Source organism: Amblyraja radiata, chromosome 8 (assembly GCF_010909765.2).
Source record: "Amblyraja radiata isolate CabotCenter1 chromosome 8, sAmbRad1.1.pri, whole genome shotgun sequence".
In the NCBI taxonomy this organism is placed as follows: Eukaryota; Metazoa; Chordata; class Chondrichthyes; order Rajiformes; family Rajidae; genus Amblyraja; species Amblyraja radiata.
In genome coordinates, this window is record NC_045963.1 from 67,205,043 (window position 1) to 67,226,711 (window position 21,669).

General features: G+C 44.4%; 1 protein-coding gene across 1 annotated transcript in view; it reads left to right on the forward strand.

The window, feature by feature from the left end:
* mthfd1l (methylenetetrahydrofolate dehydrogenase (NADP+ dependent) 1 like) overlaps positions 1 to 21,669 on the forward strand; it is a 189,319-nt gene that overhangs the window by 109,326 nt on the left and 58,324 nt on the right. The window contains exons 21-24 of the mRNA XM_033026140.1: positions 6,234 to 6,373; positions 9,323 to 9,364; positions 12,779 to 12,879; positions 18,201 to 18,378. Coding sequence (XP_032882031.1) covers positions 6,234 to 6,373; positions 9,323 to 9,364; positions 12,779 to 12,879; positions 18,201 to 18,378 — 461 coding nt within the window. The remainder of the gene's footprint in view (positions 1 to 6,233; positions 6,374 to 9,322; positions 9,365 to 12,778; positions 12,880 to 18,200; positions 18,379 to 21,669) is intronic.

A 21,669-nucleotide genomic window follows, 5' to 3' on the forward strand; every position in this document is an offset into this window, starting at 1 on the left:
CACGTTGCCACTGTACACCAGTGCACCTTAGGACCCTGCCATTTACTGTCTAAATTCTTTCCACATTTAGAACAAACAACAATACAGCACAGGAACAGGCCCTTCACCCAACAATGTCTGTGCGGGACATGATGCAAAGATCAGCTCTTATCTGTTTGCACATAATCAATATCCTTCCGTTCCCAGCATATCCATGTGCCTATCCAAAAGTGTCTTAAATACCATTATCATATCAACCTTCACCACCACAACCGGCAGCATGTTCAAGGCATTCACCGCACTGAGTTTTTATAAATTACCCTGCACATCTTCTTTAAACTTGGCAACACTCACCTTAAAGCTAAGATGTCTAGTATTTGATTTTTCCATCCTGGGGGGTAAAGGGTTCTACTATGTTATTTGTAATTGGATCTACTTCTATCGAGTCTCCCCTCCACCTCTGGAGCTCTAGAGAAAACAATCCAAGTCTTTCCAATCTCCAGTGAGGGGGAACTACATTGAAACATACAGAATAGTTAAAGGCTTGGATAGAGTGGATGTGCAGAGGATCTTTCCACAGGGGGGGGGGGGGGGGGGGGGGTCGTTGCCTCCGAATTAAAGGATGTCCTTTTCGGAAGGAGATGAGGAGAAATTTATGTAGTGAATCTGTGGAATTCGTTGCCACAGAAGGCTGTGGAGGCCAAATCAGTGGATATTTGTAAGGCAGAGATAGATTTTTGATTAGTAGATGTGTCAGAAGTTATGGGGAGAAGGCAGAAGAATTGGATTAGGAGGGAGAGATAAATCAGCCATGATTGAATGTTGGAATGGACTTGATGGGCCAAATGGTCTAATTCTACTCCTATCCTTTATGACTTTATGACCTCTCCCTGTGGCTAATACCCCTTCATTTCAGGCATCCGTCTGGTTAAAACACCTCTGCACTCTTTCCAAATCCTCCACATCCTTCCTGTAATGGGGTGACCAGAACTGCGCATAATACTCCAAATGCGGCCTAACCAAAGTCCTATATTGCCGCATCATGACTGCCTGACTCAACATGACAGATGAAGGCAAGCAGACTGTACGCCACCTATACCACTTTATCTACTTGTGTTGCCTGATTTGGAGAGTTATGAACTCTGACCTCAAGATCCCTCCGCACATCACTGTGGGTCGGCACGGTGGCCCAGCGGTGGAGTTGTTGCCTTACAGCGCCAGAGATCCTGACTACGGGTGTTCTCTGTACGGAGTTTGTACGTTCTCCCTGCGACAGCGTTGGGTTTCTCCGGGTGCTCCGGTTTCCTCCCACACTCCAAAAACATACAGGTTTGTAGGGTAATTGGCTTTGGTGAAATTGTACATTTCTCCTAGTGTGTAGGGTAGAACTAGTGTACAGGGTGATCGCTGGTCGGTGTGGGCTGAAGGGGCTGTTTCCATGCTGAATCTCTGAAGTAAACTAAATCAACCTTCCAAAATACAGCACCAGGAATGGTTAGTGTAAAGGTAAAAGTTGAGATACTAACAGCAGAAAGGCCAGTGATAGAATTGAATATGTAGAATATAGCGACAAGATACAAGACTCGTCTTTGTCAGTTGACCACTTCCTTATTAGCGCTGCTCTGCAAATGCTACCCAATTGCCGTGTTCTAATTGCAGTGTTCTTCCACTCATCTGTAATGGGCTCACTTTCCACGAAAGGAGCTGCTTTTATTATAGAAAGAGCATGCAGCAAAGCAGGAAATATAATCCTCTTAAATCTGCGCAAATTGAACAGTAATTTCTTCCAGCGTCATGACCAGATCTGCGTTTCATTTTGGATTAAATCAATGTATTTATTTTTCCTCCACTAAGTCTGTTCAGCATCCTTTCCACTTTAAGAGATGGTGGTATTAGATTGAAGGCCACCAGTTCAAAGGGAGCATGACCTCCTCAAGAGGATCACTTCCCCTCTCAACCAAGGTGCCTTCGTGATTTTTCCAAAGCTGCGTTATTGTGAATAATCCTCATTTTTATTTGTCTCCTCCACTGAGTTTGTGGATCTTGTGTGTAATATTGCAGTTCTGTAAAAAAAAGACCCTTTCTTTTTCAAAAGAACATGGTTAGAACTTATTTAAATGTTGAATTGCCTAAAAGTGGCAGCTTTTAGCTGTATATGCTAACGTTCTTGGGGGAAACACTATCCTACCAAAGATAGAAAGAAAATGCTGGAGTAACTCAGCGTGACGGCCAGCATCTCTGGAGAGAAGGAATGGGTGAAGTTTTGGGTCGAGACTCTTCTTCAGACTGACTCGCGCATTCCTTCTCTCCAGAGATGCTGCCTGTCCCGCTGAGTTACTCCAGCATTTTATTTCTATATCTTTGGTTTAAAGCAGCATCTGCAGTTCCTTCCTGCACTATATCTAATCATATGTGTAGGAAGCAACTTCAGATGCTGGTTTATATCTTAGATAGACAAGATCAGGGCAGCACAGTGGCGGATTTGTAGAGTTTACAGCACCAGAGACCCGGGTTTGCTGTCTGTACGGAGTTTGTACGTTCCCATGGTGACCTGCGTGGGTTTTCCCCGGGTGCTCTGGTTTCCTCCCACACTCCAAAGATGTACAGGTTTGTAGGTTAATTGGCTTTGTTAAAGATTGTAACTTGTCCCCAGTATGTAGGACAGCGCTAGTGTACAGGGATCGCTGGTTGTCGGCACGGACTCAGTGGGCTGAAGAGAATTGTCTCTGCGCTGTATCTCTAAACTAATCCAAAAATGCTGGAGTAATTCAACAGGTCAGACAGCATCACTGGAGAAAGGGAATAGGTGACTTTTCAGACTGGAACCATATTCAGGCTGGAACCATACAGATACCATGTCTTGTGTTGTCGGGATCAGTCACCCTTATGGGCTTGTCCCACTTAGGCGATTTTTCAGGTGACTTTGAAGCCGTAGCAGGTTGCTGAAAAAACGGTCACTGCAACGAACACACACACACACACACAGATGTCTGAGTGAAATTTATGCGGTGCAAAACCAATGTGATACAGACACACACCACGATGAACAGGATGGTTGACACTGTACTTAAGACGGTCAAAGCACAGTGTACGGGAAGGGTCACTTAAGTCCTTTGAAAGAGGGGGGAGAAGGGGGAAATGGGGTGGGGAGAAGGAGTGGAGACAACTTTTAAGAATCGAGAGGTACACGGCTGTGAAACTCAGCAGACATTACCATTACTAATGAAGTTCACCGGTCAGTACCGGCTACAACCTACGAGAACCTACGACCTCCTGGCAACCCACTACCACTGCACCTACGGCACGAGAATTCTCGCTACTCTCCATGGCGGCTTCATTCTGGTTGCTGCTAATTTTTCAACATGTTCCGAGAATGCGGAAGTACTCACGACCGTGAAGGTGACTCCCCGGCAACCACCCACAAACATGTGGCGACCGCATAGTCTCCTGCAGTCGCCTAAAAAGTTGCCTAAGTGGGACAGGCCCATTAGTCCTCCCATTGGGGTTGAGGACTTAACCCTCCCTGAGAAATCTTTTGCAAACTGCAGTTTATGCAAACGGTTGTTAAATTTAAACTTGAAATGGATGGATTTGTATTGTTGACCAAAGGTACAGAAGGCGGTGGACGCCGTCAATGGATATGTTTATGGCAGAGATAGATTTGTGATTAGTATGGGTGTTTGGGGTTATGGGGAGAAGGAAGGAGAATTGGTTGAGAGGGAAAGACAGATCGGCCACGGTTGAATGGTGGAGTAGATGATGGCCAAATGGCCTAATTCTTCTCCTATCACTTATGAACCTATATGGGTAGAAAGTGGGTATAAAGAGTTAAATCATAGACCACCCGCAGTCTCATTAGTAGAAGAACTGGCTTGGGGGAGAGGGCAAAAGTCCCGTTACTGGAGCTGTGTTCTTAATGTGAACAGTGCAGGAAAGGAAATTCTATTCCCAGCCATCGAGGAAATTACCCAGCCATTGATTTATGTGAAAGTGAAACGTTGATCATTCCTTGCATTCAAATTAATCATCCTCAGCTCCTTGAGGAACAGGATCTATTTCCTGTGTTGCAAACGTGTTAAGAGGTGAACTTCTGTAGACCTTATGATTTAATTCCCACAAACCGTGCCTATGTGTCTTATCTTTGTATATTTGACTGTAGGTCTGTGTATTTTGTTTAAGTCCTTGAATAAATGGTGTGCAGATGTGTGCGGTAACATTGCTTTGAACGTCCAAAATTAAGTGTTTTTTTAAAGGAGAGATTTGTTATATTGAACAAACCTAATTGAATTTTTTGAGGAAGGGAAGGTTGAAGGGGATGCTTGTGGATATGATTCAGACTACTCCTGGCAGGTTACACAAAAGAAAAGAGACCTGACTGAAATTATTGCTCATGCATCTGTAGACAAGTAAGTTGACCAATTCACGATTTGATTGTGCTGAAGTGAAGTAAAGATTGTGACGATATGGTCTTGCACTGGAAGTCTATAATTCTTGGTGCCTCATAAGGATCCATGTTGGGACCTTCACTGTTCATCATTGAATAATGACTAGACTAACACTAGGCTGCCATATATCCTTGCTTGCTGATGGCTCAGATTAATATTTGAATCTTGATGTCAACATGCTCTTGTCTGCATATAAAGATTGGTGAAAGTTTAGAAGGATAGAGCACCAAGTAAATTTGGGGAACTGTATATGCACTAGAAGACAGTAGTCTTGTATAAAGGAAATAATGTTAGGGGAGGAAGTCTTGCAGCAAAGCCTCAATTAAACCACAATATGCACTGATTTCTGGAACACAATATAGAGTTCTATGCACTGAACCTTAGAAGGAGGGTGTTAACCATGGAGGGAGTACATGAAGGCTTTTCATCATGTTGTCAAGGTTGGGCTATTTAGAGTCGTAGAGTAATACAGTGTGGCTTCAACCAGATTTTCAGTCCAACTTCTCCGCACCGGCCAACATGTCCCAGCTACACTAGTCCCACCTGTCCTTGTTTGGTCCATATCCCTCCAAACCTGTCCCATCCATGTACCTGTCTAAGTGTTTCTTAAATGTTGGGATTGTCCCAACCTCAACTACTTCCTCTGGCAGCTTGTTCCATACATCCACCACCCTTTATGTGAAAAAATTACCACTCAGATTCCTATTAAATCTTTTCCCCTTAAACCTATGTCCTCTGGCCCTCGATTCCCCTACTCTGGGCAAGAGTCTCTGTGCATGCACCCGATCTGTTCCTCTCATGATTTTATACACCTCAATAAGATCACCCCTCATCCTCCTGTGCTCCAAGGAATAGAGGCCTAGTCTACTCAACCTCTCCCTATGGTTCAGACCCTCTAGTCCTGGCAACATCCTTGTAAATCTTCTCTGTACCCTTTCCAGCTTGACAACATCTTTCCTATAACACGGTGCCCCGAACTGAACACAATACTCTAAATGCGGCCTCACCAACATCTTATACAACTACAACATGACCTCCCAACTTCTATACTCAATACTCTGGCTGATGACCACTTTATCTACCTGCGACTCCACCTTCAAGGAACCATGCATCTGCACTCCTAGATCCCTCTGCTCTACCACACTCCCCAGAGCTCTGCCATTCACTGTGTAGGTCCTGCCCAGGTTAGACTTCCCAAAATGCAACACCTCACATTTGAAGAGGTTATCCAAACTAGATGTACACCTAGATTGTCTGTGGTTAATTTATCTTTAGGAATTTGGAAGGAAACAGTAGGATGGCTGGAAACCTGTCTCACTGATGAAGGAGTCTAGGGTGAGGGGGCTAATTCCAAATCAATATTAGGGTGGACAGGAGACAAGTATAAAAAATCTTGTTACTTTCAGATATGTTGAACGTGCCCACAAAAATAGCAGTAAATGCTGTTAGATTAACTTTGAGTCTGGGATTGATGGAAACCTTTTGAAGTACAAATATTCAGCCAAGACAAATGGATGAGGTCGAGACTGATCGAGCATGATCTCATTAGATGGTGAAACAGGCTCAGCTGCATTAACTTCTGTCTGAAGTATGTCTGGTTTTACAGACCTTCACAAAATCATTTCTAATTAAACACGAGGTGCTGAGTGGCTCAAGTTTGATGCCAGTGTTCAAGAAGTCAGATCGGGAATGAAGTTCAGAGGGATACACAGGATGTGGAGTATTTGATTTAAAAGGTGATGATTTTAAAATCCAGGCTTTGCTTGATCTTTGCCTTCTGGACGGTCTAATCAGTGTGTTGCCTTTCAGTGACTGAGGCTGGCTTTGGTGCGGACATTGGGATGGAGAAGTTCTTCAACATCAAGTGCAGGGCCTCGGGGCTCCAGCCTGACGTGGTGGTGCTTGTGGCAACAATCCGAGCCCTGAAGATGCACGGTGGCGGTCCCAGTGTGAGTAAACGTGGGGAAGGCAGTTAGCCACCCAGTGTTCGGTTTAACCAGCATCTGCTGTTCCTTCCTACATGGCCACTCAGTGTTGTTATGCCATTCATTAAATTGTGCAGGCTCAATTCGTCCAGGACTGCCTTTTTTTTTTTTTTTACATTAACGCCTTGCAGAGATGCAAACAATTGCATATGGCAGCTAAAATTTTGAATACCAAGTCTTTTGGGCAAGTGGATGTTATTGCTTAAAAAAAAGACACAAAGTACTGTAGTAGATATAATCAGCCATGAATGAATGAGTAGACTTGATGGGCCGAATGGCCTTATTCTGCTCCTAGAACTTATGGGTAACTCAGTGGGTCAGGCAGCATCTCTGGAGAACATGGATGGGTGACTCGAAGAAGGGTCTCAACCCGAAACATCACCCATTCCTTCTGTCCAGCGATGCTGTCTGACCCGCTGAGTTACCCCAGCTTTTTGTGTCTATCATAACTAGGTGACTTATTGGTTTTGGGCCTTTCTTCGAGAAGAAGGTCCTGATTTGAAATATCACTTATCTATGTTCTCCAGTGATGCTGCCTGGCCCGCTGTGTTACTCCAACACTGGAAAAATAGACACAAAATACTGGAGTATCTCAGCGGGTCAAGCAGCATCTCTGTCAAAAAAGAGAATAGGTGACATTTTGGGTCAAAACCCTTCAGACAGTCTTTTACACATTTTCTCTTCATCAGAACTTCTGACCTGAAATGTCATCTATTCCTTTTCTCTAGAGATGCTGCCTGACCTGCTGAGTTACTGCAGCATTTTGTGTCTATATTTGATATAACCCAGCATCTGCAGTTCCTTCCTACACATTTACTCCAGTGCTTTGTCTTGTGTTCTCGATGTTTTTGCTGCCAGTTTGTCAGTGAATTGGGAAATGCCGAGTGGCCAACCACAGTTCCCTGAATGGACACCAGTTGACGGAGTCTCGAGCTAAGAGGTAGTAATTACCAACCCTAGGCTCTTGCCAGTTGTGCTTTGCCTGAGTAAGAAGGGTATAGTTGAAGCGTGATTCAGGGCAATGGGAATTAGTTTGAACAACACCTTTTTGTGTGCCTTACAATGCTATGTACAACAGTGGTCGCAACTTCTACTGAAGTGTGGATGGCTGTTGGCTCGCTAGAAGCTCATCCGCCCTTTGACAGGTCCTGTTTTTGGTCCTGCTGGGGGTCCACAGCCCCCTCCTCACCTGGCAAACCAGGTAAGGAGACGGTTTAGTCGCCGATTATCCGACCATGGAGCAGGTAGCACGGGATTACATAGTACCCGTGGCGGGGGAACTCCCCCCCCCCCCCGACCTGACCTGACAAAACATAAAGATCATCAAACAAATAATTACAAATAACATTTGACACTGAGCCATGCAAAGGAGTTGTTGGATAGACGAGGTGGGTATTGAGGAGTGAACACAGAGGAAAGCATGCAAGTGAGAGGGAGAGATTGAGTGAGGGAGTTCTGGAGCTTGGGGATTTACCAACCACTGATGGAAGAATTTCAAGGTCCCGATTGCTCAAGCGGTCAGGAATGAATGAGGGTCAATAAACCAGAGGAGTTTAGAGATGAGGAGGAACAAAGCCATTGCTGGACTTGTTGATGAGGGAAATACATTTAGCTTAAAGGCTTCACTGAAAGAGGAGCTCCTTGGTTAACTTGGATTGGCAATTGAGTGTGGGATGGGCCAGTCGGAGGGGGGGGGGGGGGTCTAGAACAATCAAATAATGGCAGAAGATGAGAAGATGAGAGGATGGTGAGTAGGGACAAGGATGGGGTTGCGACATAAATAAAGGGGGAAGTGGGCAGCTCTGGTGTTATTGGAGATAACAGATTTGAATCTCTGTGTATAACCTTGCAGTTGTAGGTTGACCTGCCATGGTCCATCCAGGGTAGTTCCCCAGAAGATTGTTGGGAGTGGTAACGGCTGGACATTTTGGGATGGGGACCACTGATGATGGGGTTGGTTTTGCCAATATTTAGCAGGCGATCGTATTCGGCTCGTTGGCAGTCAGCGAACCAATCTAGCCAAGTGTCATCGGGTGAGAACTCATGCCAGCTCCTGATGGAGTTTGTGAGCAGAGATGGGATGAGAAACAGGTTGGGAAGGGGGCGAGAGCTGGGGGGGGAAGGGGGGGGAAGATAGATCAGCAGGGCAGGGCTGGGGGAGCAGAGGTGGCTTTGTAGGTGTGAGAAGAGACGACAAGGTAAATATTTTGTGGACATTCATCCTGATGACCGTGGAAGTGAGAGAGGCAGCTGCTTGATTGGAGTGAGACAAGCCCGTTAGCCATCTATACTTAAAGGAGAGAAGAAATATGTTTGAGATGCTATTGTTGCATTTCAGAATGAACTTGGAGTATTGAACAGATTAGGCAATGACTGAGGGCTGGAGGCTTGACTGAGAGTGTCAGATTAGAGCATGTCATGCCTCTACAGATCAGGATTTGCTCAGTGTCACTGTCTGTTATTTGATCAACGGTGATGAACAAGGAGCCTTGCAAATTGGTCCATTTTTCTGCAAAAGCTGGTGTGGGAAAGGTTTCTATGTTTTGGGGGGAGAGGAGGGGTTGGCCTTGGCTTTTCATTTTAGGTCTCGGGTGAGTGGTGTGGTTTTATAGTTGACATGTTAAACTGAGAAGCTAGCTGGCCACCCTGAGTGAATATATAGTCAATCCAGGACATTATTAGATAAAAGCAGAAGCTTTATGTACCCTGGCCCAATAGATTGTCTCTGCGTCATTGTGATGGGGGCATTATGTAAAACCAGTTCTGTTGAATTGTCTCCACTGATGTGGTTTATGTTTCTCAATTGCATTACAAGCAAAAATGGCTTTTGTAATGTACTATAATGTAATATCTTACCTCTATGCTTGGACAAGTATTTAAACTTATGACTATCATTATTTTGTTCTCTTTCAGGTTTCTGCGGGCAAGCCCCTAGCGAAAGAGTACACCAAGGAGGTGGGTACGCTTCTATGGTGACCAAGAGATGCTTCACTTTTTCTTGGTGATTTAATTAATCTTGGATTCTGTGCCTTGTCCATGGCATAATGGTCTCCTCCAGATTATGACAGAGTTCTGGTCCTGAGAACCATTTGTAGGCCGAACAGTTTGCAAGTCGGAAATGAATGGGGCTGCACAGCAACATATTTAAATACAAAAGCCAACCGAAGGCAACATGTAGTTAAAAACGGTGTTTAGTTGAACATCAAGGGGTGGCACAGCTGATAGAGCCGCTTCCACAAAGCGGCAGAGACCCTGGTTCGATTCTGACCTCTGGCGGTGTCCATGTGGAGTTTGCACGTTCTCCCTGTGACTGCCTAGGTTTCCTCCGGGTGCTCCGGTTTCCTCCCACATCACAAAGACGTGCAGGTTTGTAGGTTCATTAGCCTCTCTAAATTGCCCTTAATGTGTCGGGAGTGAATGCGAAAGTGGAATAACATAGAACTATGTTATAATCTTTTGCTAAATTTTATTTTATGTGGCCGCGTGTATTGTTGCCTTTCACTTAGTATGGCTGTCTGGTGACTCAAATATCACTGTACCTTAATTGGTGCATGTGCCAATAAATTCAAACTTGAACTAGTATGAACGGATGATCGATGCTTGGCGTGGACACGGTGGGCCAAAGGGCCTGTTTCCAAGCTGTACCATTCAATCAATCTTTCAGAAGATGCCTGCAGCCCCGCAGCAGCCAGTAAAACCATCCCACCGGTCTCACAAACACTTGTTTGTGTGTGCAGACCGTAGAGCAGACTGTAAGCCAGGGAGATCTGCATGTTGCTACGTTTACCACTGGAGTCTAAATAGGAACAACCCTCCCACATAACCAGATAAAATCCACCAAAATAGTATTTTAAAGTTGTAAGTAGATATTGAGAATTCATAAAGAACTGAAAGCTGCTTGAATTTAAAGTCGGGTTCAGATTGAGGTTATTGAGGTACATTATTATTTGTTCACATGAAGCTCACAGATAAACAGTATACATACAGTAATGAGAAATATAACAATTAATATAATGACAAATGCAAACTAGCAAAATGGTGCAAGATTGCAGTCTCATATATGACTAAAATCCTGAATGTGGGCATGGATGAAAGACTGGCGATATATTTCCAGGTCAGGGTGCTGTGACATGGGGGAAACCTGCAGCTTCTTTAAATTACAACTTAATGGTAGTCTTTCCATGCACTTGTTGCCCTTGTTCTCAAGTGGTGCAGGTTGCCGGCTAGGCAGGAGTTAACGGAGTAGCATGGACGGGTAATTGCAGTGCATTTTGCAGATAGTAGATGGTGTATTGGTGGCAGGGGTGGTAAACATGCAGTGCAGTGGGTTCAATTCTTTGTGTTGAAACTGCACTCGACCAGGCAAGCAAAAGTTATTCCACCGCACTCCAGACATGTTCTATGCCAATGACTGAAAGGCTTTGTGGTACCAAGAGGTTTACGTTTATTAGTGTCACATTTACTGAGATATACAGCAAAAGGCTTTTGTTGAGACACTTGCCCCAGGATATCCAGTCTCTGAGCTCACTTGCCGGTTCAGTGCCTGTGATCAATTGGTCGGTCGTGATACCAGAATGTTTGTGCTGGGGGATTATAAAGTTGATGCCATTGAATGTCAAAGGTAGGTGGTTAGATTCTCTCTTTGTCAATGCCCATTGCCTGGCACTGGTGTGGTGCCCGTTTTGATCTGGTTCCTTGTTTGTGGGATCATTTCGCTGTGTCTATAGCATTCTGCTTGTGCCGTGGGACTAATTTACTGGTATACCTCTGTCAAGGATGTTGCACTGTTGACATTGCGGGCTTAGAGGTTCTGGCCCTACTGCGTAGTATTTTCAGAATGTCCATCATGATTGCGGATGTAATTAGCAACCCAACACTCACTCGTGACGCCCACTGTACTTCACCACCTTATTCCATCAGAAATTGTCAAGCCGAGAAGCGAAACTGAAACATTTTTTAATTTTTCTCTTTCAAATTTTTTTCTTTAAATTAGAACTTGACTCTACTTGATAGCTGCCTTTAAACCTGTATATTGGGCAACTTCACAAATGCCAAGTATCAATCCGTGAAAATAAGGGTGGCACAGCTGGTAGATCTGCTGCCTCACTGCCCCAGAGACCCAGGTCCTGACCTCAGGTGCTGTCTGTATGGAGTTTGCATGTTCTACCTGTGACGGTGTGGGTTTCCTCCTCGGGACTTTGGTTTCCTTCCACATCCCAAGAACATGCGGGTTTGTTGGTTGATTGTAATATTCCCCCGGGTGTGTCGTGTGTGGATGAGAAAGTGGGATAACATAGAACTAGTATCAACAGATGGCCTGTGTAGATTGAAAGACCTGTTTCTAAACTGTATCTTTCAATCATTCAATCAATTAAAACGTTTTTTGCTTTCAATTCAACTGTCTTTGCCAACTCATTTGACGCCTGTTGCTGTTCAGTATTGGTCCAAGAATGCATTTGTAATACACATGCTGAACACAAGGTGTTAATGGTGTCACTGGCAACCTCAAACTAGCCCCATACCTGCCCTTATTTGGATCAATCTGTTCACGGAGTCCAACAGTGGGAGACAGCGGAATGTTTATAAGAATTAGGTGGTTAGAGCTGATCTTCCACAGGCCAGGTATAATTAAACCAATTGTAGATTTAGACTTTAGAGATACAGTGCAGAAACAGGCCTGCCAAGTTCACACCTACCAACAATCACTAGCACTATCCTACACACTAGGGACAATTTACAATTTTACAGAAGCCAATTAATTTACAAGCCTGTACGTCTTTGGAGTGCGGGAGGAAACCAAAGATCTCGGCGAAAACCCACGCAGGTCACAGGGAGAACGTACAAACTCCTTACAGACAGCCCCATGGATCGAACCCGGGTCTCTGTTGCTGTAATGCCCCTGTTCCACTTAGGAAACCTGAACGGAAACCTCTGGAGACTTTGTGCCCCACCCAAGGTTTCCGTGCGGTTCCCGGAGGTTGCAGGTGGTTGCTGGAGGTTGCAGGTAGTGGAAGCAGGTAGGGAGACTGACAAAAACCTTCGGGAACCGCACGGAAACCTTGGGCGGGGCGCAAAGTCTCCAGAGGTTTCCGTTCAGGTTTCCGTTCAGGTTTCCTAAGTGGGACATGGGCATAAGGCAGCAACTGTACCACTGCACCACTGTGCAGCCCTAACCGCTTGCCATATATCTCCCTCACATTTATACCTGCTTTGCCCTTTTGTTCATTTTCTAACCTCCCTGCACTGAGGGGCGATCGTTGACCTAAAACATTAGCTACGCTTCCCTCGTTCTCGGCAGTGCCTGTTTGACCTGTGTGTTTGGAGCAGCTGCTGTATTTAATGCATCTGCCTGTGTGATTGTTGTTGCAGAACCTGCCGCTGGTCGCTGACGGGTGCTGTAACCTGCAGAAACAGATCCAAATCGCTCAGCTCTTCGGCATTCCGGTCGTGGTCGCCCTCAACGTTTTCAAGTAGGTGCTGTGTGCTGAGACTTGGGTTCATCCCACCCGGGGAATTTCTGGCCGCATTGGTGTCGGTTCTGCCCTTTGTACTCCCCTCTGACTGTCGTCCAAGGGTCCACTGGAGCTGGTGTCAAAAGTGTTGTATTGTCATATGTCCCAGATAGAACAATGAAATTCTTACTTGCAGCATACTTACTTACCTTCATACATGCACATAAAATCAACAAACAAATTATAGCAATGCAAAATGAAAAAACCACTGCCTCCAAGTCTATGTAGTTCATAGCTTATTTGGAGGTAGTAATGTTTAATAACCTGATGGCTGTAGGGAAGGTGCTGTTCGTGAACCTGGATGTTACAGTTTTCAGGCTCCTCTATCTTCTTCCCGATGACAGGAGTGAAATGAGAGTGTGGCCAGGGTGGTGTGGGTCTCTGATGATGCTGGCTCCCCTTTTGAGGCAGCGATTCCTCTAAAACCCTTTGTGTCCAAGTAAAGTGATCTAAACAAGAGTTGGTGACATATTTAAACCACAATGATTGTAGACGCTGCATAGCCAGAAGCGATCAGCTAACGTCAGTGATGTTATTTGTAATCTTTCAGGTCACTGCTGTGCTTGCTGGCTTCTCTTTGCATTAGTGCCTTGAATTTAAAATCCTCTGCCCTTGTGTTCAACTTCACCCATTGTCTCATCCCTCCCTGTGATGAAATGGTAAACCACAGAGGGCTACTTGACCCATTGATTTTGAAGAGGAGATGCTGTTGGTCCCACTTCCCACACCCCTGTTCCTTTGCCAGATGTTTCTCCAACTCCCCTTTGAAGGCTACAATTGAATATCCACGTATAATCCTATGAGGCATTGTGGTCAAAATCCTGTCTGCTCATAGCAAAAATATGTTTGTTTTTTTCTTCCTATATGCAACTGCTTTGGCATATTTTGAGATTGTGAAAGGCACTCCAGAAATGTGGTTTATTATTGTTATTTCCATACCCTATTTTAAATTCCTTCCCATTCCCCATCCCAAGCTCATGCCTTGAAACATTCTCGTAAATATCTTCTGCTGGCTCTTGAAAGCCCTTGCCTTTTTTTTTAATCCTTAATTGATGCCTGGAACTGGACACAATGATTCGCAGTTGATTAAAGGCGGATAATGTTGGAAACACTCGACTTGTCAGGCGGCATCTATGGAGGGGAAATAGGCAGTGGTTTGCGTCATTGACTTTTTATCAGACCTCCGCAGCAATGGGAAGTGGGTGTGTTTCAAATTGCGGAGAAGGTTGAGGGAGCAAAGGGAATGTCTGTAACATGGTAGTATCTCTACTCCAATGCTAAATTGGTGCTTTATGGACCCAGAGCCATGTGTGCTTTAATAATCTTATTAATCATGTAGACTTCAAAGATTTGCCTTCGGACACTTCAAAACTCGTGCATTTAAAAATATACAGTTTAGATCACATCTTTCCCTGTTCCTCTCCAAGAATATATTATAATCTTCTGCAAACTCTTGTGTTCTTGTATCCCCTTCACTCTGCCGTTGTGTGCTGTGTCTTAAACCATCTGATTCCTAACCTTACAAAAATCTCTCCCTAAACCTGCACTTCAGTTGCTCTTGAAATCCACCTCTTTGAATAAGGTTTTGGTCGTCTGTCGGTGAATGTGTTTGTAGTTTCATGTCTTTGCGTTAGAGATACAGTGCAGAAACATTCGGCCCACATGGTCCACGCCGACCAGCGATCACCCCCCCCCACCCCACACTATCCCACACTAGGGACAATTTTCAGTTTTACTCAAGCCAATGAACCTACAAACCTGCACATCTTTAGTGTGTGGGAGGAAACTAGAGCACCCGGAGAAAACCCACGCGGTCACAGGAAGAACGTACAAACTCCATACAGACAGCACCCATAGTCAGGATCGAACCCGAGTCTCAGACGCTGTAAGGCAGCAACTCTACCGCTGCGCCACTCACTGTACCAGTATGTTCTGTATTGTCCCTTTATGAAAGACACCATGTTGTTGCTCGTTCTAAGTCAACGTGCCGAAATACAAGTTTCAAGGGACAGTATTTTGGCAAAAACAATTCAGTTTTAATAAGATTATTTAAAATTTGCACTGGAGCTGCAGTGAATTAAAAAGTCGGTCTTTGTCCAAGAGTCTGCTCCTAATGATTCCAAGTTATTTTTGGTTTCAGTATCAAAACTAATTTGAATTATCCATTAATTTGAATTAAACCATGTAGCTAATACCAGAATCCATTTCTTAAAGCTTCATTGTTAGATAATAAGCAAGAAGTGGCTTTGAATTTTGGAGAAATTGCCTGTAATATGTTTTTTATTTAAAGATAGATATGAGGGGACAGATAAAATGTATGCATCAGTCAGCTTATTAAGCAAATTAAGAGGACTCTTAGATTATGACTGAAGGTCTTTCAAATCGTATCAGACATGAGTTAACAAATTCTGAAGGACATTCTAGGGCATTGGCAATTGATCAAGTCCCTCATCATGAGGCTTAGTTCTCAATGCAAGTAACTTTCAGCTGTAAAGTCTGCACTGAATGTACCATTCGAGCATGGTTCCTGGGGTACACTCTGCAGCAAAGTTTAACGTATGTGTCAAGCTGCTGAAATATTTATTTCAGCAGGGTGATTTGTCTGAGTAACCTAGAAATTCAGGCCTTGAGGGTCTTTCAAGTATGCAATAGCAATGTGCCGAGTAGATGGTCAGAATCTTTCCCAGAGTGGAAATATTAAAATGATTCGAGCGCGAGGGGTTATGGGAAGAAGGCAGGAGAATGGGGTTAGGAGGGGGAGATAGATCAACCATGATTGAATGGTGGAGCAGACTTGATGGCCAAATGTTCCAATTTTGTTCTTATCACTTAGAGCAGTGGTTCTCAAATGGGGGTACGCGTACCCCTGGGGGTACGTGAAGGCACTCCAGGGGGTACGTGAGATTTTAAAATATAGGCCTACATATATGTAGGCCTATATTTTTGCGATGGTTAGGGGGTACTTGGCTGAAAAAATATTTCACAGGGGGTACATCACTGAAAAAAGGTTGAGAACCACTGACTTAGAGGGCATGGCTTAAAGATTTGAGGGGGAAATTTTAAAGGAGATGCACTATGGAAATTTTTTTTTACACAGAGTTGCGGGTGCCTGGTACACCCTGCTGGGCTGGTGGAGGCAGATGCGATAGTGGCGTTTAATAGACTTTAAGATAAGCACATGGATATGTGAGGAACGGAGGGATCCGGATCACGCGCAGGCAGAGGAGATTAGTTTAATGTGGCATGGTGTTTGGCACAGATGTTGTGGGTCAAACGGCCTGTTCTTGTGCCGTAGAGTGTTGGAGAGAAGGTGCAGAGTGTTCAATGTGTCCTAACAACGTTGGATGAAGTTGCTGACTGGAGGATGAGGTCTCTGAACTTTGATTCCTGTCTCTGTTCTTTGCGCCGAACCAAGATGCCAAAGCTTGTTATATTTGCAAACATCAAAGTGGAGAGGATTAGGGAATTTGATCATAGCCCGAGAGGATTTTTATCAGGGATTTAATTGACTTAAGACAACCAGCATGTAGATGGCAATTACAATTTAAAGTATTTTTCTCGATGAAAAATAGCGGAGCATAACATAATGCGTATCCTGTTTAATGTAAAAAGATGCTTGGAATGTTGGAAAATATAACTAGGACATGAGGCAAAAAAAGATGTTGATGTTGTTTCCCTCACATTTAGAAAAAACTGTTTGGTTCCAGTCATTATTTCACAAATGAGTTTGTGCCTCGGTTTGGGTTTATTACTGCCACCTCTACCAAGGTACAGTGAAAAGCTTTGTTTTCCATGCTATTCAATCAAATCAGATCATAAGGTCATAAGTGAACGGAGGAGAATTGGGCCCTTCGGCACATCAAGTCTACACCGCCATTCTAATCTATCTCTCGGGGTGGAAGATTGCAACCTTCCCTGTATTGACTAATGCAATCAACTCGACGTGCACAAACAGAAGATCAAATAGAACAAGTTGCCCAACAACTTTAGGCTATGCACGCCACATGGAAGGAGAAGAAGATCTATCTCTCCCTCCTAACCCCATTCTCCTACCCATAACGCCTGACACCCGTACTAATCAAGAATCTATCTACCTCTGCCTTAATTATATCCATTGACGGATAATACAATACATAAATACCATCAAGCCAAACTCAAGTACAATTTGGTACAGCAAAGGGCAAGATACAGTATGCAGAATATAGTTCTCAGCATTGAAGCGGATCTGTTCCAGAGACTAAAGTCCAATGTCCACAATGGGGAAGAGGTGAATCTGGCTTAGGGAAGGTCCATTCAGAAACCTAATAACACAGGATAAGAAGCATTTCCTGAGTCTGGTGGTGCATGCTTTCAAGTTTCCGAATCTTCTGCCTGATGGGAAAAGGGAGAGGAAGGAATGACCTGGGTGGAACGTCTCTGGTTATTTTGGCTGCTTTTCCAAGGCAGTGTGAAGTGTAGATGGAGTCAATAGTGGGAAGTCTGGTCTGTGTGGTGGACTGTGCTACATCCACAACTCTCTGCAATTTCTTGTGGTCTTGGGCAGAGCTGTTCCCAAACCAAGCTGTGATGCAACCCAACACTATGCTTTCCGTGGTGCATCTGTAGAACTTTGTAAGCATCATCGGAGCTTCTACAATCAGTCTGAAGAAGGCTCCCGAACCAAAACAATGCCCATCCATGTTCTCCAGAGATTCAGCCTGACCCACTGAGTTACTCCATCACATTGTCCCTTTTTTGTAAACCAACATCTGCAGTTCCTTGTTTCTACAACTGTGTGATGTGATTAGCTATGATTTGGAGTTGCAGGTGACAGGAGCGTGGCTTTCTCCCTGGTGTTCTGGCCATTATTTATCCCTCAACTAGCATCACAAAAACATGCTCGGCACACAATTGCCTTGGTGTTTCAGAGCTTGTGACTTGCATGCAAGCTGCTGGTATTTCTTTGAGTTGACCAGCGACTATGCTCCAAGAATATCTTGGTTGTGCAAGGCCATTGGAGCATCCTGATGTTATAAATGGGACCCACATAACATGAAGATAGACACAAAATGCTGGAGTAACTCAGCGGGTCAGAGAACATCTCTGGAGAAAAGAAACGGAATGTTTCAGGTCGTGACCCTTCTTCAGACAAGGGTCTCTTCCCGAAACGTCACCTGTTCCTTTTCTCCAGAGATGCTGCCCGACCCGCTGAATTACTCCAGCATTTTGTGTCTATCTTCAATTTAAACCGGCATCTGCAGTTCCTTCCACCACATAACATGGGTTCTCCTTTTCCTTAGGACTGACAGCAAGGCGGAGATTGAGCTTGTCTGCGACATTGCAAAGAGTTCCGGTGCATATGATGCAGTCCGTTGTGACCACTGGGCAGCCGGGGGCAGGGGAGCCGTGCAGCTGGCGCAGGCTGTCAGCAAGGCTGCCGACCAGAAGAGTAGCTTCTGCTACCTCTACGACCTACAGGTGAGACTTGCTCCCACTTCTTCTTCAGCTCTGTCTCACTCATCCAGTATAAATAACAATTATAAAACTTTTGATGATCTATTGACAAGTGCATCACAGCGGCGGAGCTGGTAGAGCTGCTGCCTCAGCGCTGGAGACCCGGGTTATATTGTGGCCTTGGGTGCTGTCTGTGTTGAGTTTGCATGTTCTCCCTGTGACCGCGTGGTTTTACTTCCGCCCACATCGCAAAGACGTGCAGGTTTGTGGGTCAATTGGCCCTATGTAAATTGCCCTCCGGTGTGTAGGATATGAATGTGAAGATGGGATAACATAGAACTAGTGTGACAGGTGATTGGTGGTCAGCAAGGACTCAATGGGCTGAAGGGTCTATTTCTATGCTGTATCTATAAACCAAACTAAATTGGTGGGATAAATGGCCAGGAAAACACTTGCAATTGCTGCATATTAACAATGAGGATCTCATGCAGGCTGTTCCAGGCTTTTGACTTGGGTGTGCATCGTGGAGTTTCCTGACCCATAGCTCTCATGGAGTTATTGCTACGCACAAACCTGATTCATTTTCCAATGATCCAAAGGGTTGTTCAGCATTTCCCTGTAAACTCTAAGGACCCATTAAAGAAATAGAACCTCAGACCAGATATCCAAGATGTAAATTGCAGTGACATGTGGCAGTAATGTGAATGACAATGAAAGATGGCTAGACTTGCCTTTTATGTAGTATTTTTCCATGAGAGTTGAAAAATAGATCAGCCATGATCGAATGGCGGAGCAGACTCGATGGGCCAAATGGCCTAATTCAACCCCTTTGTCTTATGGTCTTCAATGTAGTCAATACTTCTCAGAGCTCTTTACAGCCAAATACACTACTGAAGTGCAGTCACCTTGTGTTGTAAGAATGAAAGGTGCGGACCAGGGGAACTCTATCCTTGTTCCATCTGGGGGGGACCCTTTCTTGATCTCTCTATCACCATCACAGGGGACACTCTGTCGACTGACATCAACTACCAACTCCCACAGTTATCTGCGCAGCACTTCCTCCCACCCTGCCTCTTGCAAAGGCACAATTGCCTACTCTCAATTCCTCCGTTTCTGCCGCATCTACTCACAGGATGATGCTTTCGGTTCTTGAACATCCGAGATGTCCTCTTCAGTAAACGTTGCTTCCCCTTCCGTTCTCCCTGTGACCTGCGTGGGATTTCTCCGAGATCTTCGGTTTCCTCCTGCACTCCAGAGACGTACAGGCTTGTAGGTCAATTGGCTTGGTGTAAATGTTAAATTGTCCCCAGTGTGTGTAGGATAGTGTTAATGTGCGGGGATCGCTGGTCAGTGCGGACGGTGGGCCGAAGGGCATGTTTCCGCGCTGTATTTCTAAACTAAACTGAGCACATGATCTCCCTCAGTAATACATTGAAACCTACCAGTGTAGCAGTCTCAGAGTAATATTCTGGTAGTTCTGTGCCGTTTGTGCTGCTGTCTTCAATGTAAAACTGTAAGCTAATGCCTCGAATGTTCTATGACATATTGCCATTTGAAGAAGGGCAATAATACTTCTCTGTGTTCAGGCCAATGCTTGTCGTTGAGTCAGCTTCACAAAATAACCTCATAGGTTTAAGGTGAGGCGGGGGAAGATTTAATAGGAGACTGATGGGTAACTGAAGGGTGGTGGGTATATGAAACGAGCTGCTGGAGGAGGTAGTTGAGGCAGGGAGTATCACAATGTTTAGGAAACATTTAGACAGGTCCATGGATAGGACAGGTTTAGGGGGATATGGGCCAAATGGAGTATGGGCCACATTTGGAGTATTGTGTACAGTACAGGTTGCTCAGCTATAGGAAGGAAAGTTGGAAACATGTTGGTTGGTATGGGCACGTTAGGCCGATGGGCCCGTTTCCACGCTGTTTGACTAGAATTTAACAGTGTACTATATATCTAAGGCTTTTCAGCAACCTATTGGGCCTCACATTCTTCCTCCTTGCTCTTCTGATTTCCTGTGCAAATTTACCACATTCCTCCATCTTGACTCCCAGTACTTCTGTCAAGTTAGGAAACCAAAATTCCTTCCAAGAAAATGTAGGCAAGGATGATGAGGCAAATGTTCACATTCAAAATGTTTTTCTTTGTCCTTGCATATCACGTGGTTGAAATAATTCCACAGATAATTTGCTGCACAAAATATTTTTTTTGCACGTGATCCCAAACATTTCTAATTGATTATCTTTAATGAGCAATCAGAAGTACCCTAGATTCAATCTTGACATTTGAACACTTCAAAGTGAAGATTTACTTCCTATAAGTCTCTGTAGATTTTTGTTAATCTATTTATAAGGATTTGAATTTAACTGCAAAACTAGATTTTCTACTAAAATCACAAAGATTTTAAATTCTGTAAGCCATAAAACTTTGACAAAATAAGGTAAACTGACCATTGGTGTTGAACAGAGGGCAAAATTAAAGCAAATGTATGTCAAGAACATCGAACATAGCATAAGAACGGACCCTTGTGCCATGTTTGTGCCAAGCATGATGCCAAGTTAAATTGATCTCATCTGCCTGTACATGATCCATATCCCTTTCTTGCTTGCTTCCATGTGCCTTTCCAGTAGTCTCTTTAAAGGCACCATCGTATCTGCCTCCACTACCTTCCCTGGCAGTGTGTTTCAGACCCCCACCACTCGCTGTGTAGAAAAAATATTTTCCCACATATCTCCATTAAATTTTCCCCTCTTATAGCTATGCCCTCTAGTGGTGGACCTTTCTACACTGGGGGGGGGAAGGTTCCGACTGTCTACCCTATCTATGCCTCTCATAATTTTATATGCTTCTATCAAGTCTCCTCTAAACCTTCAACGTTCCAGAGAAAACAATCCCAGTCTATATGACCTCTCCCTGTAGCTGAAACCCTGGAATCCAGGCAGCACTTTGCTACATTTCCTCTGCACCTTCTCTAAAGACTCACATCTTTCCTAAAATGGGACAACCAGAACTGCACACAATACTCTAATTGTGGCCTAACCAAGGTCCTACAGAGCTGCATCATGACTTCCTGACTCTTATACTAAATCCCCATAGCAATGAAGGCAAGCATAGCATATGCCTTCTTAACCATCATTTCTACTTGTGAGTTATGATGACTTTGGACTTCAAGACCCCTTTGCATATCAATGCCATTAAGGGTCTTGCCATTAACTGTATATTCTCGTCTTGGATTCAAACTCGCAAAGTGCTTCACTTCACACTTGCTCAGGTTGAACTCCATCTGCCATTTCTCTGCAGCTGCTCTACATCCCACT